The sequence below is a fragment of the Cupressus sempervirens genome, chromosome 6 (genome assembly GCF_028749045.1).
Source record: "Cupressus sempervirens isolate cs-2001-9-10 chromosome 6, ASM2874904v1, whole genome shotgun sequence".
NCBI lineage: Eukaryota > Viridiplantae > Streptophyta > Pinopsida > Cupressales > Cupressaceae > Cupressus > Cupressus sempervirens.
Genome location: NC_143123.1, coordinates 451,871,688 through 451,894,723, shown reverse-complemented (window position 1 = coordinate 451,894,723; position 23,036 = coordinate 451,871,688). Strand labels below are relative to the sequence as shown.

General features: G+C 36.7%; 1 protein-coding gene across 1 annotated transcript in view; it reads left to right on the top strand.

Annotated features, from left to right (window-relative positions):
• Window positions 1-23,036, top strand: part of LOC149553020 (16S rRNA processing protein RimM family) — a 159,563-nt gene that overhangs the window by 124,388 nt on the left and 12,139 nt on the right. Inside the window, exon 9 of the mRNA XM_089788537.1 lies at window positions 7,417-7,605. Within this exon, the coding sequence (XP_089644663.1) occupies window positions 7,417-7,605 (189 nt within the window). The remainder of the gene's footprint in view (window positions 1-7,416; window positions 7,606-23,036) is intronic.

Sequence of the window (23,036 nt, the reverse complement as noted above, 5' to 3'; positions counted from 1 at the left end):
CAAGGAAGCAAACACCAAGAAAGCATGATGCAAAATGAAAGAGATCTCGCTTCTCTCTTTAAAAGTCGTGTCTTTGTAAGTCTAAGGCTTAACTCTTTCAAATAACACCAAACAGTAATGACAAATTCAAACCATACATCAGAGTGCCCACAATGGCAGGATTTTAAAATCGTATCAAAATGAGTGTTCGGTTCTGCTTGAAATCAAATTGTGTAAACCAAACAATGTCAAATCTTTTTCTGAGTGTTCACCAAAACATGTGTACTCCACTTAGTTTTGTTAAATGTAATAATTTATATACTTTCATCTGAAAGTGATGGAGGTGGAGTCTGTACTATAAGTTCTATTCGATGGTGTTTCCTTTTGAACCATCAAATAGAGACCGAGAACTTCACAACACATCTTGTTGTCTCACCATCTACTGAGAGTATAACAGATTTGAAAGTGAAATGGGAAAATCACTTTCATCCGACTATCCAGAATGTCAACGTGCATAAATCCAATTGGTGTTTGTTACAAGAAAATGAAAATGAGGAGATAGATATGCATAACCAAATAAAGAAGGTTGGCGAAGCTTGAAACCTCCATCCAATGCCTTCTTAAATTATAGAAAACCCACGAATGTTTCTCCAATAGTGTTGTTTAAATTCCCACAATCATGGGTGCACACATAGTGTTGATTTCACTGAACTCCAACTCGACAAGGCTTTGAGTCATAAACAGACCCACACTCCTTGTGACACTTTAGTAGATAGTTCTTGCAACTCCGTTTTCACTAATTTCGACCAATCTTTGTTAGTACTTTGACGGGCCTTGTATTCACCTACTTATTCAAAGATTACAATTGATCCTTTTTTTTTTCTTTGATCTCTTCACATTGATATTCCTCAATATCCTCATTAGATGAAGAAGCATTGAAAGCTGAAAGTACATTAAGCAACATGGTGGTGGGATAGGGGATGTTGTGATAGTATGTGCAATAATATTTGTATCTGGGTTTGTCTCAACAACATGAGGAGGCAATGGAGAAGAAGTCCGTGTAAGGATGCAAATTGGTGAACTACCCATTGGATTTGCAATGAAGAGCACATCTTCAAATATGGACAGACATAAATGCAAACATGGTTGTTCTTTATCCTCTATCACTCTGAAAACTCCTACAATCTCTCACTCCATTAAAATAGAACCACCACTAAACTCCCTTTTGTCCCTGAAAACACCTTGTCACAAGTTCTTACAAATCTTTTACATATCTAATGTTAAAAAGAATACTTGATATAAATGTATCTCTCTCTAAATGAATATATAAAATATCTACCCTTCCAAAATAGTGTTCAGGAAGATTTTTTTTTTAAGAATTGAATACTGAAGGACTTCCTTTTAGATGACGAATATTATCCATGGCTTTAGCAAGAAGAACAAACAATAAGAGCAATTAAATGGAACCATAAAAAAATAGAGACAAGAGAACTCTGCTAACAGTATGAAACTTTTCCAATTGTGTTTCACATTTTTCTGAGATAATTCACTATTTGATTTGCCAAGATTGATCAACCAATCCTTCCCAATCCATATAATGAATTGTTTTAATGAAGGTTCTCGTCAAGTCTTTTTTAGTTTTCTAGTTTGTTAGCTTATACTTGATTTTTAAGGCCTTCAAAGTCCCCTTTTGTGTTTTTGAGTGTTTGTTTAGATTGTTTTAGCCTTTTTGTTTCCTTGAATCTCTTGCTTTCAATTTTTCCTTCGATTCAATACCTCTTGAGGCTTAATCGGAGTTATTAGTCAAAAGATATCAAAGTTTAAGTGCCCAAAAAGTGCATTCTCCAAGTCCCATTGCATATTTAAAATATTGGCCTTATATTCTAATGTTGAGTTGCACTTTCTGAAAAATATAACTTAGAATGACTTTACATTATGTTTTTAAGTTACTTTATCACCTAAGTGATTTAAGTCATTACACTGCACTTTATGTTATAATTTAATGTTGAGTGGCCTTTTGATTTCACTTAAGTGACTTTATGTACTTCATAGTCTAATTTAATGTTGAGATTTACTTTAATGTTTTATTTAAAAACATTAAAGTGAAATGTTACTTTTTAAATATATATGCACATAATATGTAAAATATAGTGTAAATATGATATTTGATTTCTTTAGGTGATATTTGAGCAGTTGGAGGCAGATTTCAGTCATCTATCAGTTATACATGGAATTGAGGGCAATTTTGATGGGTTTCTTCACAAGTTGGAGCAGTTTTGAGTCTTTCATTTCATGCATATTTTTCATATTCGAATTAGGGTTTCGGGCTTCCATTTATTGTATTTTCTCCTCGTTTTGAGGTCTCTTCTTTTTTGCTCATTTTTTTCATATTGCAAACTTGTGAGTTTTACTGTGGGAGAACTTTGTAGCAGAGATTTTTCAGCATTCATTATACAAATTCAATGTTTCCTTCTCATTGATTCTTGTCGGAGTATTGTGGATTTTTGCTTGTGTTGTGTTTTCCCGCACTTTAGGTATATTCCTTATTGCATTTTTGAATCTTGATACTTGTAATTGCAGGTCTTTGTTCGTGTCATTATTCTTTCTATAGAAAATAGGTAAAGCCTAGGTTTCCCAGTCAAAGTAAAAGATTATGGGTCCTTGCATAGAATCACTTTTGTAATTGCATGCTTGTTTGGGTATTGTGAACCATTGGTATTGTGGGTAATTTGTGTTCATTTAATTAAAGTTGCATATAAATTGCAGGTGTATCACCTCATTTAAGTTTTAAGTATTTATTTTTAATCACTCATTTCTCACCCTTTTTCCACATAAGTTTAGTTTTAGGTGATACCAAAAAGGAACCAATCTTTTAATCCCAGAGATTCCCTCTCACTATAGGACTACCAATAGCCTACGAGTTTTTCCATGTTCCAATAGGATAGCTAGATTTTACATCTTGCTATAGGTGCAATCCTGATTGATAACCCTCAAATGATTAGGTAAAAATTAAAACCCATTAGGAAGGGGTTTTATTTTTAATAATGCAACAATTTCCCCATTGAGTTGCAACCCATTTCCCAATCTTTCTTAGAGTTGGCCAAAGTCCACTCCATTTCAGGAAAAAAGCTTTGTTACGAAGGTCTGAGATTGAGGAGCGCTAGTCTCTGTTTTCTACAAGAACCTTAACGACAGTTAAGTGAATAGTGTGAACCTCTTTCTCACATTGTTGGCCCACTGCATACGGAGTCTTTGGTTTCCAAAATTTGTTTTCTACAAGTTTGAAGCTGAAAGGTTTGTGTATGCATTAATTGGCATACCCCTATTGATTCCCTCGAGTTTGAGCTTGTGAGTTCTGTACTAGGGGTTGTATTGAGGATCTATGGTCATTGTTTCTTTTTTGTAGCTGAGTGGTTCATTTCTTTGTGAGCCTAACTACCACTAGTTTTGAGCCCGGTTTGTGTGTTGTGTCTGTCTGTTGAAAGGCCATTGCCACTTGGAAGGGCTGTTGTAATGCTTGTCTTTATGCTGAAGGAATGGTCGGCCATAGTGTAGCTTGAGAGCCATTTTCCCAAAGGGTTTTTTCCAAAAGGGTTTGTGGTGACCATTTGTGACTCGAACTAGAGTTGATGTGTAGCACCGAGATCATAATAAGATTTGTGATGACCAAGTGTGACTTGAACCGAAGTGGATGCATAGCATTGGGATCATAAGGCTAACTCTGCACCTAATGACATGCCTACACACCAACTCAACTATTCACTTGCACTTGCCCTTAATTTAAACAAAAAAAAAAAAATCTTTTAGTATTTTTCATGTTTTTACAATTTTTTCGTAAATTCGATTTTTTCTCAATTTTATATTCTTTTTTCACCATTTTTTCAATATATCCTACTCTAATTTGCCGATTTTTTCCCAAAATGATTTATGCTTCTATGATACAAGCACTTGGCATGCAACTTTTAAGGGTTGGAAAAGTTTTGATTTCATATTAGAAATATATACAATTCTTTTATGCCCAAACATACTTAGAAAGACAAGCTGTTCTTTTGAATTTTCTTATGAAAATTGATGCAGTGCAAGGCAGGAGAATCCCCAAGGAGATGTCCAAACCCCCAGCAAACAACCACACAACAAAAATACAACAAAACCACAATAATGCAAGAACTGATGCAAATCACAACTCTTTATTGATAGATATAACTGATTACATGCAATACGCCCGGCTGTAAGGCCTTCCAAGTTAGGGCCAAATACAAACAACAATTACAATCACAGTTCTGCAAGATCCAACAAGATCCACTTACAAACTTGATTCTAGCTAGTCCAGATCCCAACTGGATAAGAACACCAAGAAATCCACACTTGTACCCTCAGGTCTACCCAGCAATCCTTTGATTCTTATGCTGCAGCCCTAGTTCTTCAAAATTTGCATCTACACAATCCCCTTCACTCCTCCGAATGAATGAATTCTCTAGCTATGCTAAAGACTTTCACAAAACCCTTTATTTATACCCAACCAAGCCACAAGTCGGCCCAGTGCATTACAAACTAAATTAAATCCCTCACATTAAATATATTTTGAGCCATAAGACGGTCACAACAGAAATTAAATACCCATACATAAATTAAATGCCAAAAGTCGGTTCATAGACAACTCAACATGAACAAAACCAAAACCAATACTAGCATTCGACACATATAGGAACACTCGACATCCATTAGCTACAATAACTCGGCATCCACTAGGAACTACAGTAACTCGACACCCACTAGGAGCTACAGTAATTTGGCATCCACTAAGAGCTACAGTAACTCGGCACCCACTAGGAGCTACAGTAACTCGGCATCCACTAAGAGCTACGATAACTCGGCACCCACTAGGAGCTACAGTAACTCGGCATCCGCTAGGAGCTACAATAACTCGGCCTCCGCCAAGAGCTATAGTAACTTGGCATCCACTAGGAGCTACAATAACTCGGCCTCCATTGAACAACTTGGTAGCAACAGGAAAATTGGAAACCACTGTCACTTGGGTCCAACATGCAGGATTGCAAGAAAGCCTAGGATGCTCCTGCATAAAAAATACACATTTATCCATGAACGTGACAGCTGAAAGTGATCAGTCAGCTTATTCACTGATTTTTCCACAATGGAATCAACTAAATCCCCACACCATTGTACTTGTCATAGTGGTGACAAGAAAGCAACCAAATGCTAGTTGATTTGGCCTAGATACCTGGTGCCCAAGCATCAGCTGCTCATGTGAGGCTTGGGATTGTTATGGTGGCCTCAAATATATTAAAATTAGTCTTCAATAATGCCGCAAATTGCAGCTACTGGTTTGTCATTGCTAGAACTGCAATCGCCACTTCTTGTGAAGCTCAAACCCTTCGGTAATTCTTTGGTTCTTCACCAAATAACACAACTTGGGCCTTTGTCTAAAGCCCACGGGCAAGCAATAATTCAACTGATCTTTGACAGTCTCAGAATTGCACAACACTAGAAAATTAACATCCTCCAATGCCGGAATTCACAAAATCCCTAGGTTTCATGGCTCAAAGCCCAAGAACTCTCAATAAGAAAAGCCAATTGTCAATAGCATAAACCATTCAATTTCCTTCCCTTGGCTTTTATATTTCCTCAATATGGCTCGATCATGATGCTTCTATAATAAGTCACATTATTGACTTGCAGAATGGCTTTGATTTAACTTTGTAAATAATGCTTGATTTGGGTGCGAATGTAAATAAAGCATTTAATGCTTATTAATGATGTCTTGTGGTTCCCATTTACTTCATGAACTTTATAATGGACTTCAATAATTGTTTTTGTGTAGATCGTAGGTTATGCCATGATAAATGTGTACTTTTTATTTAATCTTAATGGCCCCTCACTTAATAACATTTTATAAAGTTAAATATTAACTTTATAATATAACTGTTAAGAAATAAGTTATAACCTCTTTAGTGCCATTATAACTTTAATATCTCATTGATTACTCATTATCTTTCTGTTTCGTCTAATCCTGTAGGTCAACCACTGCTTCCATTGTGCAGGCAACTGCCTTACTAAAAATAGTAGGGTTACTTCTCTATCAACCCCTGAATTGTTATAATTAGTAAATCCTTGAATACCTGATCAACAAAGATGCCAATGGTCAACACTGCAACTGAGGCCGGTCCGAGTGCCCTGCCAAATATAGAAATGCTGGATAAATTTCTTACTATAAATAGTAAGTGTACCTAACTTCCCCAAACAAAGAGCAATCCTGAATTCTTCTGACCTCTAGAAGGAAAAGAGTCTCTTGATCTGGCAAATGGGACTCTCTATCCAATTGACTTAGCCTATGAGGACCACTGATAAGCTAATCCAAACCACCAACCATGGTGATGTGAAAAGGAGACATTACATTTGTTGTTTATTAAAGTTTGGATTTCAATAGTTTATGAACAGCCTTAGAGTTGGGCTTGGTCGAGGACCATGGTCAGTGTTTAAATTCAAGTGAATGAAAAATATATCTTACAAGGAAAGAGAATGACACATTTTATTATAATCTACATGAAATGAAAGACGAAATAACTGAAATGTGAAGACAACAGTAAAGGGTTTGGACTGTCCACATTGCGGATGATGAAAAATTATATTCCAATGCTGTCAAGGCATTGTAGCTAGTTGTTGCCTGTTTTCTATCCTATTTCTTTCAATATTTGGGTTTTAATTTTTAATACTCATTATATTGATTGTCTGCAATATGCCGTTTACCAACAATATTTAACAGTTCAAAGGTTCTCTTGATTCCTACTGTTTGAGGAAAAGGATGGACCTTATATAAATATAGGCTTAATGGCTTTTACTAAAACCCTTATTTTCTAATGTAATCTGACTGTTTACATTTAGTGTGACTGACGAGGGTCTTTGCCATTAAGGTCATTTCTTCAATGAGCCTTTGGATGTATATAGTTTATATACAAACTGTTGTATGACGGTAACTGGGATGGTCCCTGTTCTATGATGGTAACTTTATTGTTTAATGGAAATTAGGATGGGTTATTTACTTCACTTCGTAACTGCCAACTCCATAAATTGGTATCATCTGTTTCTTGCGTCCAAACGTTCTTTTGGACTATTCTAGAATTCCCATTCATTAAGGAGGATTAATCAATAAAGCTAATCATATCACATAACTAGCAGAATTGCAGTTTACCTATGGCTAAGATATTGAGTGTTTCGAGAAATCCTTCCCTTTCATTATGCCTGCTAACATCGAATGCAATATTGCCATTAACCTTGATTTATTCATAAGCTCTTCAATCTTGTTTTTTAAATGAAAAATCTTGCTTGCTTAATTTACTTAATTTATTTCCCACAAATATCAGAATTTGTATTTCATTGACCTCTGAGAAATTTTATCTGTGCTGTATCCTTGAAATGCAGGTATGGTTTGTAACACAAGGGAGTTTGCCTTGTGTCAGCAGCTTGAGTGATAGAGAGGAATACAAAATCCTTATGGAATCATCTTGGAAAATAATTGAGGCACCAAATGGGCATGGGAACATTGTCAGATCTTTTTTGGAACAAGGAGTTCTTGAATGGTTGACAGATAAAGGCATACAATACATACAGGCAAGTGTTCATTTGGCATATACATGCTATTTTTATAATGTATTTTTTAATAGAATTTTTTAATGGATCTTCATTAAATAAAAAAACAATAGAGGTCAAAAATCAGTTTCTGCCTACCATTCCAATACATTCATGACATGGTGTTATAAATTATTGATTGGTTTCTTATATTTGAAGAGCACATGATTGTATCGAGAGGGGGACTTAAAAATCAGTTTCTGCCTACCTTACCAATACATTCATGATATGGTGCTATAAATGATTGATTGGTTTCTTATTCAAGAGCACATGGTTATACTGAGAGGGGGACCGAATCAACATAGTAACAAACATTTGCTTTTCAAAACATGATTGATCACAGTAGCAATACTTCAAAAACTTAATCAACCTCAAATGCAAGATGTAGCAAGTAGAAATATAAAAACACATTATTTATGTGGAAACCTTCAGTGGCAAGATATTGCTTTTGTATTATAAACTTCTTACAATCTTTGTAGGCACCAACTCCACACGATACACCAATCCCCACAATTGAGTACCAACTCAGCAAGAGACACATATCTCTTTGAATATGAGGCACCGACCTCCAAAGAATGTTGTGATAAATACTTGATCTACCTCTTGAATCATAGCTAACCCTCGTCTATAAATCTGCTCAAAATTGCCTCTATAGATCTGGTTGTGATCTTCAAAAACCTTTGCTCAGATGTCTGCAATAATGCTTCTTTAAATCTGCTTGTGATCTTCAAAAATATCTGCTCATAAGTCTGCAATAATCCATCTTAAAATCTACACATATATTCCTTTTAATCTGCTCTAGATCTGCTTTGAATAGGAATTATATTTAATGAATTCTTGATAAAATGCATCTCAAATGATCTTCTATTTATCTTGGTCAGTTTTTCCTTTTGTGGTCGTTTTATTTGAGGTGGCTATATAGGTATGATTTGGTCTTTCCCAGCATCAAATGTTTTGGCTACAAACTGCATTAAACAAATGCTTTGCTTTCACAGACAAAATATCATAAGTAAGAAAGGAGTTGGAGCTAGAGAATATAACGAGGAATAACACTCATCAAATGAAGTTGCTGATCCAGAGGTAGCCTATTTTGACCTGATTTCTGGACAGAGTTGCCAGAATGCCAGAGACTTTCTAGGAAATTCTGGCGCCTCTTCAAACTGCATTATCTCCTCAAATTTGCAAGGTCTGACATAGTGCCATTTTGAAGGGAGAATAGTTTAGTTGCCGATTCGGGATCCAAATCCAATTTGGGCATGCAAATTGGATCTGTGGATTTGTATTTTTTTTCCCATTATGATTCGTAAGGGTTCATGTGCGCGGGTGTGTGTGTGTGTGTATGCATTATCTATATAAAAAAAAGAAAAAGGAAATATACAATGAGAGCGAAATAGAGAACAAATTTGAGGTAAAATGTATTTGGATCTTGATTAAAAGGGTCATTTTAGGGTTAGGAGGCCAAAAAAATTTAAAAAGTCATTAAAATAAGTTGGACCCACTTAAAACCTTGGCTTGTCTGTGGATCCTCGCAGATTTGCATTGGATTCTCGAGGATTCACACGGATTTTCTCGAGATCCTTGAGGATTCATGTGGATTTGTGTGGGATCCTCGAGGATTCGTGTGGGTTTGCATTGATCTGGGCAGGATCCTTGTATCCTGCCTAGATCGGCACAAATCTGAATCCGGATCAGACCCGGACCCAAATCTGGCCTCCTGGGCATGAATCTGGTAACTAGGGAGAATAGTGTTATTAGCCAAGGGAGGTGAAATATTCCCTGCAGGATTATACCTTCTTCCCAACACCAAAATCTTACTATTTCATGGGTTAGACATTTCGTCAAATAATTAGCAGACAAACTTGAAACCACTGATATGACTCAAATGAAATCTGATATGAAACTAGGAAATCTTTGTTGTGACTGAATAAGCAAATCAGTGATATTGATATTAAAGTCTAACTCTGCTATGGAAAGATCATTCAATAATTACGGCAAATGATATAGTAAACAGTTTGCACATTTTATTCATTCTTCAATATATAAGCCTGACGTTACATTAACGAAGAAACATGTAATAAACCTTTTGGGAACCTGGTCCGTGATGAATGCCAATGGAGTCGATAGGAGTAAATCCAACGATGTCTGGAATGTGTAACTCGCTGTGATAGGGTTCAGACCCGCAGGAAAAACCTCTCGAACATCTGCCGTTTTAAACCCGACTGTGGTCGTGGTTGCCGCTTAATAACACCTTGAACTTTGAATCGCATGGCGAGAATATCTTGCCTGGCTCGACCTTGATTAAAATCGTTTGCAAGAACAATTCCGCCGATTTTTGTTTCCTCAAGTTGACTCGCGGACCTGCGATTTGTGATGTCTCATGCCCTATATGATCATGTGTGGCTCTGCATCAATAGGTGACGAAAATGCTCACCGATGGAGCACCTGATCTGACGGGAAACAGTGCTGCAAAAAATCCAAACAAATTCGCTGTCTCTACTATGAATTTCGAACTGAAAAATGATGCATTCCTATCAATGGCAAATTCTTAAAATATGTCTTGCTCAGCTCGTCAGTTTCTAGATGAAGAAATCCTTTCCGCAGTGCAGTAGATTTTCACAAGATATGCAATCCAACTCCTCACAATTAAATCCCTTTGGATGTTGGCCTTAGGCCACAAATTTCGCCCAACTCGAAATAGTTGAATGCTACCTCCAAGTGCAATAATTCGGGTGATATTCCACACCCTCAAAATTGTTTATCAATGGGAGTTATCGTTCCCAAAGATAGTCTGAGAATTTGCAGACCAAATGGCTACAAATCGCTCCAATGGAATCGAAATCGAATTCACAAAACCCCCCTGTCCAAATGGGTGCCTTATGTCCTCTATTTATTCACTCACTGAGAAGTTACTGGAAGTTTTCCGGAATTATCCTTTATGATGTACTTTTATTATTAAACTTTATAAAATTAAATAAATAACTTTATAAAGTTAAAGTACAACCTTAATTTAATAATAGAACAAGTAGGCCCCAGTTACTGAATTATTATTCTCCGGAAGCACAAATGTAATCATCTGGAAATCAAATGACCCTCTTTCCACAATCATTTTCCTACGAGAGTCGGTGATAGGCAAATTCTTTGTTAAAATTATGTCATTAGAAAGGGGACATGACAGGAGGCTTTGCTTAGAACTAGCAATTGTTGGAGTTAGCACAATCAATATGTACAACAGATAGTTTTGAAATAATGGAGGGGTAAAAATTTATTCAAGCTGAAAGAGAAACAAGAACAAATAGGGAAAGGGCATCAGACAACCCTATCAAGATCAACCAAGCGATCAAGTTGATGAGACAAATCCTTTGGAAGTTGAGTCTTATCAACAATGTTCCAATTACACATATGGTCAGAAGCCTCCAAAGAAGTTGAGTCTTATCAACAATGTTCCAATTACTCATATGGGAATATGAGTGAAAGTAACAGACTCTAAAGAAGTACACAAATTATGAATCTGGTCCGCAATCAAAGCTAACTTCCAACTAACAACTTCAGAATGTTGCTGATTCAATAGACATATCACCACTTGTGAGTCAGATTCATAGATAAGCCTTCTCCAACCAAGGTCACAAGCATTCTTCACAACATACAAAATAGCTATGGCCTCCATCAGGTTGTTAGTGTGACGACCTTTATAAATAGAAAACACAAACTGGACATCCCCCTTACTATCTCTACCAACACCACCAATGCCAGCAGGGCTTAGATTTCCCTTGGAAAACCCATCCGTGTTGATTTTAAGAATACCTTGCGGAGGGGCACTCCACTTCCCCACCCTATTTATCTTTCGCAAGGGATGTCTACACATCTTTCTTAGCAATTTTCCATGTGGGAGGAATATTCAGACGATTATTGAAAATATCCTCCCTTGGTTCCATGGCCTCAGAAGTGTCACATTTTGTAGAAACACTTTCCCCCAAAGAATGGAGAATTTCCCTCCATAAGTGAGGAACCTCTAAAAACTCATCCTTAAAGATACGACGGTTCCTTTCCAACCAGATATGCCAACTAATAAAGGAGGGTCCAAGAGTCCAGGAAACTTGAAGAAATGAAGTCTTGACAGGAGCCTTACCCCAACGAGCAAAGAATTCTGCTAGTGAGGAAACATGCCAACAGGACTGGTTCCACACATTCCACCAAGAGTGCCAAGTATGCCTAGTGAAAGAGCATTGAAAAAAGAGATGAGAGATATTTTCTTCAGTAGTTCGGCATAGAACACATATTGAAGGTCCTTGGAAGCCACGCTTGCATAAATTATCCCACGCAAGACATCGGCTATGGACCACCAATCACATAAAAAGTTACATTTGGGCCAAAAAAACTTGTACCAGACTTGCTTCCACCAAGGCATCTGAATGTCCCCCAACGTCTCTGGAAGAAGCTCAACATATCCTGTAGACACTGAAAATTTTCCAGAGAAATCTTCACTGTCCCAAGCAAGAACATCATTACCAACCAAAGTAGTACACTCACGAGACTGCAAAATCTGAAACAACTCCTTCCTATCCTCCTCAAATCCTCCTGGAGGCCATTCAGAAGGGTGTTTCCAACAAAAGGAAGGAGCCAAACCTCTAACACACCCTATCTTATAAAAATCAATCGTGTCCCAACCAACAGCACTAAAATTTTGATAGAGGGCATGTAGCTAAGGATGAGTGGTAAGAATAGGAGGGTGCCTATCCCAAGAGTCAAGCCAAAATAAAGCTTGTGATCCTGAATGACAAATCCAAAAGAAACCATTTTAAACCAACTAAGCTCCAAACTTTAGCATATTCCAAATCACGGATCCTCTCCCTTCTAGAGGAAAGTGATGAACTTCAACGACATCAATATTTGGAAAATACTTATGGGTGAGAATACGAGCCCAAAGTTGATGTTGGTTAGTACACCAACGCCAATAAAGTTTTGCAGTGAGAACTTGTCCATTTAAAATAGGTGATCGTAAGCCAAGGCCGCCCTCCTTCTGAGGTCTACACACTGTTTCCCATTTAACCAGACTCCATTTAGAAGTTGAAAGGTTCCCACTCCAAAAGAATTGACGGGACAGAGCATCAAATTCCTGAAGAAAATACGTAGGAGCAGCCTGAACAAAACACCTGTAAATAGGAAGGGCTTGAATAACCGATTTTAATAGAGTCAGGCGAGCAACAGTTGATAGCCATCGATGAGTCCAATGATTAACCTTTTGCCATAGTTTATCAAGCAAAACTTGCTAGGAAGATCTAGGATATCTACCAACAGTAAGAAGAATACCCAAATAAACAAAGGGAAGAGACCTAATCTGAAACCTCAAAATAGTAGTAATACGCCTCTGAATAGCCTGGGGAGTATTGAAGAAAAAAATGGAGGATTTGTTCTCATTAACTTTCTGTCCCAAAGCTGCAAGATACACATCCAAAGCATGCCTAAAAGAAGTAGCTTCTTGAAGATAGGCCTGTCCCATAAATGAAGTATCATGCACAAACTGAAGATGCGAAATAGGAGGCAAGCCAACACCCCATTTCCACCCATGAATCAAACCCTAGTGAGCACGAAGCTTAAGAAAGCGGCCCAAACCCTCAGCTAGAATGATAAAGAGATAAGGTGAAATAGGATCCCCTTGGCGAAGTCCTCTAGAGGCACCAAAGGGCTCTGAAGGAACACCATTCACTAGAACAGAAAAAGAAGCTGAGGTAACACAACTCATAATCTAGTTTACCCACTGTTGGCAGAAACCAAAGGCCAAGAGGATCTTTTGGAGAAAACTCCATTTGACTCTGTCATAAGTTTTAGCCATATCCAACTTAATGAACATAGCTCGCTCTTTTGATGTATGCATAGAATGAATAACTTCAGAAGCAATAACAATTCCATCAAGAATTTGCTTACCAACCACAAAACTACCTTGTTCCTTTGAAATCACAATTGGAAGGCATATCTTGAGTTTGTTAGCAATCAATTTGGTAATAATTTTGTACACAACATTACAAAGAGCAATGGGATGAAAGGAGTCAAGATTGTCAACACCTTCTTTCTTATGGATAAGAGTTAGTAAAGTACAGTTCAATGCACAGAGCATTTGCTTATTCTGAAGGGATTTCTTAACCACCTCCAAGAGATCCATATTAATAATTTCCCAAAATTCTTGAAAGCATTCCATAGGGAAGCCATCTGGGCCTGGAGCTTTACCTTTATTCATCCCAAACGCAACCTCTTCAAGTTCAGATATCAAAATTGGAGGAAGAAGAGAATCATTCATGGCATTGGTGATAAGAGAAGGAATGCATGAAAGAATTAAGTTCTCCTTAGCTACATGCTGAGAATCCTCAGTAAAAAGGTTAGAATAAAATTGAAGGGCTTCCTTGGTCATAGCAGATTGAGAAGAAATTTGAAGTCCTTCAGTAGTGACAAGAGAAGAAATATACCCTTTATTACAACGAGCTTGAACAAAATGATGAAAAAAGCAGTATTTCTATCCCCTTCCTGCAGCCAATCAATGCGAGCCTTTTTGAGAATGGGTTGGAAGTGTAGATTTTAATAAAGTTTCTTTTCTGTCGTTAGTGTATATTTGTTTTAGAGGATTTTGTGTGATGGTGGAATTTTCTAGTAATTAAATAATCAGATTGTGCATGGGGAAGATTAGGGTAGTCTGAGGCCAATATGCCATTCTCAGAAAGTTTTTAAATCACCATTTTGGTCAATTCTCAATCAGTATGGAACTATGATTCCCCAGTGTATGACTTGTCAGGTTCCTTAAAAGACTTCAATACTTATATGTTGTTTATGTAAGGTTTCTTATGGGAAGGGTCGCATATTCAGTTTTATGATTTTATTTGAGCATATTACTGTTCTTATTGAGATAAAGATGTAATCATGAATGCTGTTTTTTGTTGAATATGAATTGGTCTATCTCTTACCTGTTGTCATTCAATTACTGTCTAAATGTCTGACATTTTTATGAGTTGATGTATTTTTAGATTTGAGTATAGTTGATATTTGAGTTGGCGTCTTTTAGTGGTATTAGAGCCCTTCGACTTGCCAACTTGTAGGTTGCTTATGAGCGATAGGGAACAATGCTACTTGTTGCATGAGAAGAGGTAGGGAGTTGGCATGGGGGATAAAGAAGAAGATCATACTTAGGTTTTCATGAAAGAGATTGGAGAAATTGTGTCTAGGATGAGAGATATTAGGGGAGAAATTGTGTCTAGGATGAGAGATATTAGGGGAGAAATGGTGCAACTATTGAAAGATTTGGGTCAATAGGTGAGCAATGTTATGCCTTTACATAGCAAAGAAGATGAGAGCAGCTGAAGTGGTGAGAAAGCTCTAGGAAAGGAGAAATCTTTGGCCCCAACAAGCATAAGGACCTTCAGGTCTATATATATAGACGAGGATGCGATAGCCAATGTGGAGGAAGAACATGACTTAGAAGAGGATGTATCAAGGTTTTATGATACACACTATGCCTTAGGCCTTGTTGTACATGCAGATTTGACTTTTAGGGGTTATTATGACATGAAAGCAATAGGACATGGGAGGAAAGCATATAAGGGAAGGACATTTAACACTTCTTAGGAAAGGTCACCATCCCAACCTTTGATGGCTCTACAAGCTTGTTAGGAAGGGCCTCATTGCAGAAATTAGTCACACGCTTCTCATTAAATCCGTTGTTCGAAGAAGAGGTGATCAAATTTGCCACCTTACATCTTGAAGGGATAGCTCGTGAATGGTTATAAGTTGTGTCAGAGGGTTCGCTGAATTTTTGGCTTGAGGTTCGAAATTCAACAAACCCATAAAAAAATAATTAAATTTGCAGAAGTTCGGCTGAAATTCGAATAAAGCAAAAAATAATTTTTTACAGGTTTTTTTGGGGGTTTTCGCTAATTTTTTTTGAAATATTGGTCTCCGTTCATTATACCGTTCAGCTAGTGCAACGAGGAAATTATTCAGGCTTAGCAAAGATTCCTGTTCATCTCGGAACTGTGAATGTCGAGATCCATTCTACAACCGAAGACAAATTTCAGGGCACGCTCATCCTAGAATTGTAAATGTTGAGCTTCATTCTAAGGTCGAGGTCAAATTTTAGGGCATGCTATGCAATGCAAACTGCTCGTCTCAGAACTCTCATGTTTTAATTCCCGTGTTTTAATTATTTGATTGGCATTTGACATTTTAAGTTTTGTTCAATGTTTAATCTTATAGTTTTACATTTCGTATTTTTGCTTTGTATGTTATGATTTTCTAATTTTGTTAAGTATGAAAGAAAATTTATTATTATTTTTAAGTGTATTAATTTTTTATTTAAACAATATTAATATTTACTATAATTTATTCTTTATTATTTTAATTTGTGTAATTTTAAATGTAATAAATTCAAGAATTTTTTATTATTTTTTATTGTTTTGTTAAGTTAAAATAAAATATCGATGTAATTTACTTTTGTGCTTCTAAAATGTAGTTAAATTAGTATATTTTGTTTATAAATAATGGTTTTAAAATTGAAAGTCAATTTTATTTGTATTTATTTTCAAAATGCGATATACTTTTATAAAGATTTCAAACCAATGTTGTAATGTTAAACTATTTTAATAATTTATTGGATATACCTATATTTTGAAAAATATTATAAAAATATATATAAAGCAAATTTAATGTTGATTTTTTTTGAATTTTTGAACCTTGTCGAACTTCATCCAAACGTCATAGTGGTCGAACTCGAACTCGAACTCGAACCTTGTGACTTAGGTTATAAGGCATGATAACTCAAGGAAATGATATGATAAATTCATTGGAAAACTTCAGCCAAAAAGTTGACTGAAAGATTTAATAGAAGTGATCTAGAATTTCACTTCAAAGAACTAGCTTAGTTGAAGCAAGATGGTGAAGTGTAGGACTTTGAAGTAGAGTTCCAAAAACTTGTAGTAATGGTTCTTGATGTAATTGAAAGAAGGCTCATTTTTATTTGTAGAAGGCTTGGCTGAAACTCTCAAAGGTTTAGTAAGTGCATTTGACCCAAATACACTGCAAGAAGCCCTCACGAGAGCCTTGAATCTAAAGGATTCGGTGACTAAGGACAAATTTTGTTCCAAGAAAACAAAACCTCCTACTTTGTACAAGAGATTTTCGTAGAAGAATGTACCACCTTCTTAGGCTTTTTCCTCTAAGCTAAGGCAAGCAAAGGTGTATATAAATGAGCTACGAAGGAGGAAGCTATGTTTTACATGGCAAGAGCCTTGGCAGCCAGGGTATAGGTGTTTGGGTGAAGGACCAATTCATTACATAGAGACAGTCTCTGACGAAGATACAGAAAGTGATGAGGCTGAACCTGAATAAGAGGTAGAAGAGGTGCGGTATGTACACTAAAGAGAAAGGTATTTAGGAAGTACACTTGTGGAACTTTCAGGATGACCATGATAGAATGCTTTCCATCTTAGAGGAAGTCTTGAAAGGAAAAAAGTTGACAATCCCTATTGATAGTGGGCTACTTATAGTTACATTGATGAAGAAGCATTGACTAGACTGGGATTGAAGACTGAGGATATTGAGGGGTTTGATGTAAATGTTGCTAGTGGAACAATTCTCCCTTACACTAAGAAGGTCCTCCAAAGGGAGTTGAGGATGGGAGAGTATAAAATGAAGGTTGCTTTCTATATTGTTACCATGGAGATTGAGGTGGTTCTTGGAATTCAATGGTTATACTTGATTAATATGAACAGAGTTATCGAATGCCATTACACTTTCAGACTATGAGGAGCCGACCAAAGGAGAAAGCAATTTGATAGTAGTAATAATAATAAAATAAATAAAACCCCAGACAATTCTACAAGACCCAACACAACTAATAAGAATACAATGATTTATATAGGCCTTAGTTGTACAAAGGGCCAACCTAGATCAGATTTAAAATAAATGTTAATCACCTAAAAGCATAGGGCAGAAATAAAATAATTATTGAAGGCAGACCTCATTTGAATGGTTGGCACATTTCATGTAGCCACACCTCTTGGGCTTTTGAAATGGTATAAGTAGGACTAGAAACGCCGGTATCATGGGAATATATCTGAATAACAGACATATAAGGAGAATAAATAAAAGCAGTGATGAGAAAGCATTGAACATAGATAAAGGTTAAGACAATGGTGATATAGTAATGAGCAGAGATAATAATGAAAGTTGATTTCCATATTATTAGCATGGATATGGAGGAGATTCTTGGAATTCAATGGTTATACTTGATTAATAAATATGAACAGAGTTATTGAATGCCATAACCTCGTCAGGCTATGAGGAGCCGACCAAAGGAAAAAGAAGTTTGATAATAATGATAATAAAATAAATAAAACCCCAGGCAATTCTGTGAGAGCCAATCTAACTAGTAAGAATAAAATGATTTATATAGGATTTAGTTGTATGAAGGGCCAACCTAAATCAGATTTAAAATTAATGTTAATTGCCCAAAAACTTAGGGAAGAAATAAAATAATTATTGAAGGCAGACCAAATTTGAATGGTTGCCACATTTCATATAGTCGCACCTCTTGGGCTTTTGAATTTATATAAGCAGGACTAGAAATGGGGGTATCATGGGATTATATCTGAATAGCAGACATACAAGAAGATATAATTAGCGATAGAAGCAGTGATGAGAAAGCAATGAACAGAGATAAAGGTTAAGGCAGTGGTGATAGAGCAAGGAGTAGAGATAATAATGAAGGCAGTGATTAATTTAATTAGGCAAAGACGATGATTAATATGTTTAAGGGCAGTAATTAATATGCTCTATGTGCAATGACAGAGAAGACGAATGATTTTAATGAAAAGGGGTTATTAATAAAGGTTATGTCCATTTAAAGAGTTATCTCCATTCAAAGAGGCGTCTTGTAATGCCCCGCTTGGAGATCCTTGGAACAAGGATAAATATAAGCCAAGATAATTTTTTTTAAAAACAAGATAATAATGAAGGCAGTGATTAATTTAATTAGGCAAAGACGATGATTAATATGTTTAAGGGCAGTAATTAATATGCTCTATGTGCAATGACAGAGAAGACCAATGATTTTAATGAAAAGGGGTTATTAATAAAGGTTATGTCCATTTAAAGAGTTATCTCCATTCAAAGAGGCGTCTTGTAATGCCCCGCTTGGAGATCCTTGGAACAAGGATAAATATAAGCCAAGATAATTTTTTTTTAAAACAAGTATGGATGCACACGACATATAACATATGAGGATCACAAAGATCGCAATGGAAGACAAAACAAACATCCAAATACCAACGGATCTTCAAACACCACTATTGACCAAAACGGCTAACCACGGAAGGACGCACAATTTTGAATCCGGAAACATTCCGAATTCAAAATGCAATTCCGAGGTATTCGAGAACACCACAAAGGGTATCCAAAACACCTTTGAAAAACTTCTAGTCAAACCTAAAAGTGCCCACTGTCCGCCTAGACAGGTTTTTCCAAAACCCAGGCGATACTTTAATTCAGCATTGTGCGATACTTGCCAGTATTGTACGACCTTTCTAATGAAGGAGCGCAATACTTTCAGGGTTTGGGTGACACTCCTCAAGAAGGCGTGCGATACTTCATAAGTATCGTACGACCTTTCTTCAATGGGCGTGCGATACTTTCTAGTATTGCACGACATTTCTCCTTAAGGCGTGCGATACAATCAGGGGTCGTACAATATTTCTCCTTTGGGCGTGCAATACTTTAAAGTATCGCCCAATGCTGATGCATGGTCGCCCAGGAACAACAAGAAAAGCTCTAAGGACAAATCAAGGGATAAAACAAGAAGTTAGAACCTCCACACCGGGAAGTACTGAATCCACAGTCGAGGCATGGACACTTGGACAATAACTACAAGACGGAAACGACGTCTAACCATCTAACATCGTAGTGAAAGGAAATAACTAAAAGCAACATCACAGTGTACAAAAATAACAAGCTAAGTGTACGGTTCCTCCCAATCGTAATAGCATCATGAGACCTTGAAGGTCCTAGCCATCCCCCACGTGAAACATCCCAAACTGCCAACTGGATAGTCGGAGTTGTCTTATAAGCATGTCACTACTAAAGCGTAATAACATCATAAGAACAAGAAATCTAACATGCTAACCAAAAGCAATAGATACTCGAACTAAGTAGATAACATCATCTATCATATGCCAAACATCATAATAAGGGAGTGCTTCAATAAACTAACATCATCAAAACAAGATATACAAGCATCCCAATAAAAACATAAATCACAAGAAAGCATACTCTAGAATTTGAAGTACCAAGTGAAAACATCCAGCAACGATCGCACTGGGACAATAGACCATCTCTGTACATCGGTCCCCAGCTATGGTGAAGGTAGCTACGCCTCCCAACCATGTGAAACCTGTGGGTCCAATCCCGCCGTGTTGATGGAGATAATGATCCAACCACAAACACACCATAGCAAACATCCACGGCTATCACTCATGCCAAACAGTAATGATGACTGAAAACAAGACCATGCAACAATGCAAGTACAACAGGTCCTAGTTAGACACTCAATGGATAACTATGTAGGGACTCTTGGTGGAGAGTTGGTAACATGCTAACAAACCGTTCCCCTCGGTATTCCCTAGGGAGGTTGACATGCTTCGTCCATGGCTTAACCGCATGGACTGTGTCATTGACCATTCCCCGCAGCACCACCCTCGGGAGGCCGACTTTAGCAGTCTTATCTTGTTTAATTCTCTAACAATTTTCTTTAGTTATCATTTATCAGAAACTTCCTAATGCCAACCTGGGCTAGGACACCATTGATGTTTTAGAAGCCCCTACATCAACCTTACCCTACATACCCATACTCATCACATGATGAGTGCCTGTATGCATGCATATTCCCAACCCAACCCCAAATGAACATAATTCCACCGAAATCGAGCCTCACAAGTCACCCGACAATTGCACACACATGTGCTCATGTGTGGCGCACCACCATCACAAAGATCAAACACAATGGCTGGATGAGAACACAAGCAGAAATAACACTCAATCGAATAACAACTCGAGAGAACAGATGCGACACACATCCCAATGCAACATAAAAAGTGCAACAATGATATGACTGACATCCTACGGATGATCCAAGTCTGCGATCAATAACATGACAAGAAGACTCGAGAAAACTCGGCGGCACACAAAACGAGGTAAAATTCCAAAAAATTGGAAAAATTTGAAATTAAAACCCATTTGGTCTTTGGGCACAAAAGCCTTGAAAATCCAATAAAATTTGGGTTCGGATACCGTATGCAAAAACGGCTAGCATAACGGTGCGAAACCCACAACCCTCATCCCAAAAACTAGGAAAACGTTCATACACGACCAACCAGGCAGAACCAACAAACAGAAATGGAGAGGAACACTATTGCTTAGCCTCTAGACAAACAACTACCAAAAATAGATACAAAATCTGAGTTGAAACAAGAAAACGGGAGAGCCCTACTTGACAGCAAAAGGGGCTGAAATAGAAAACAACACAATAAAATAAATTGCCTACTGAAATAGCCAGAAGCCTCGACAAAGCAAGGTCTACCTGAGCTGGATCCAACGGGACCGACCTTGCGAAGATCCCACGTCCACAACTCTCACAACGAACATAAACGTGATCCTCCAAAAGAGGATTCTCAAAAAGCTCTCAAATTTGTGTTTTGCAAAAGTGAGAAGTGAGGAATTAAATTCCTCTTTTCATACTTATTCACTTTTTAAGTGAATAATTGATTAAGGCAAATAGCTAGTTGGACTAACTAGACTCCAAATTGACCCAAACTAAAATAAGCTATTCCTAAAAATAGGAATTCATCTATGGCAAAGCTGCCAAAAATTAAATTCAATAAAATTTAAAGCCCAAAAACCCAAAATCAAAGAAATTCCCTTTACAACTTTCGCGACAGTGCGAATCTCTAAATGCACAGACACGCTCACTGGTCTGGTCATATAATGCAAATGAGTTTGGATTTAATAATCACCGAAAGGTTTGATTTAAACAATTAAAATAAGGATACGTCGACCATACAAGGGTGACATTGGTAAAATATGAATAGTTGAATCACTATCTCTAGGTGCCACTGCCAGGGATATAAATCCTGCACACTAAAACACATGATCAAGTGCAATTTCATATAATATCATAGTCGAAGCAATAAATGTATTAAATGCCTAATTTAACCATTTACTCAATTACACTAAAATAATCCATTTACACCACACACGTCTACATAAAGCATAGAGAAGCAAGAATAAAGTAAATGTCCATAGCATGAAATCCATCACATGATAGAATCAGAAATATGTTCAAAATACCAGATAACCAGATATCATCATAGACCTATTGTCATCTCAAAATAGCATCAACATGCAGATATGATAAACTGAACAGCATAGCAGTATAGCATCTATGATGCTGAAATCAAAGTATAGCATCCGACCCTCAGGTCATCTCAAAGTACAAATAAGAAGAGTATCAAGTATCTCTCAGATCAAAATATAATAAGGTTCAAACTGCAAACACGAGAGGCACTACACGTCTCTCTTCAAAGAGAGATAAAGATATCTAAAGGAGGAGACTTCCTTGTAGGAAGGTATCTAACCATGGATTACAAGCAGCAGCACCTCTAAGAGCAGAACAACCTCTAGTTTGCACAAACATATATATTATAAACAATCAATGAGAAAGATCAAGCAAACAATTATCAAATCCACATCAATCATAATTTAATCATGGGATTGTGCAATTCAGCAATCAAGCATCACTCTATCAAATCAACATTCATTCAATCATCATCGACTGATATATCAAACAGGCATTCATTAAATCATAACTTTTCAATCATCTAATCATTGAGTACTTAATTGTAACACACAAATGCCTTGAATCACCAAACTAAAGGAATTCCTTCAATTAATCAATCATTTATGCAAACATTAATCTTTCAACAACAACCATCTGATTAGTGAAGATATGACACATTGAACCAATCAGATCTTACACACAGCAATCTCACTCAAGCATAGAGAATTTGAGGACTATTTAATAATTTATAAATTGGTATGAAGTATCAATTATTATAATAAGCAACATTGTGGGTCTTCTATATGATTTCTTGCTAATGAGTGATGGTCCTATTTATAATTTATTTCTTACAACCTGTATGAATATGATACCATTATTATTTGATTTCTTATTTGAAGAATACATGCAACAATGCCTAATTTTTTATGTGTTTTCTGTAATGAATCATGGTAAGAATAATAGAGGAGTAGGAGGGAGAAACTGTTGTGAGGTCCTCTTCTAAGCACACAACCTCATTTTGGTGACAGATTGTCCCATGAGGCTAAGG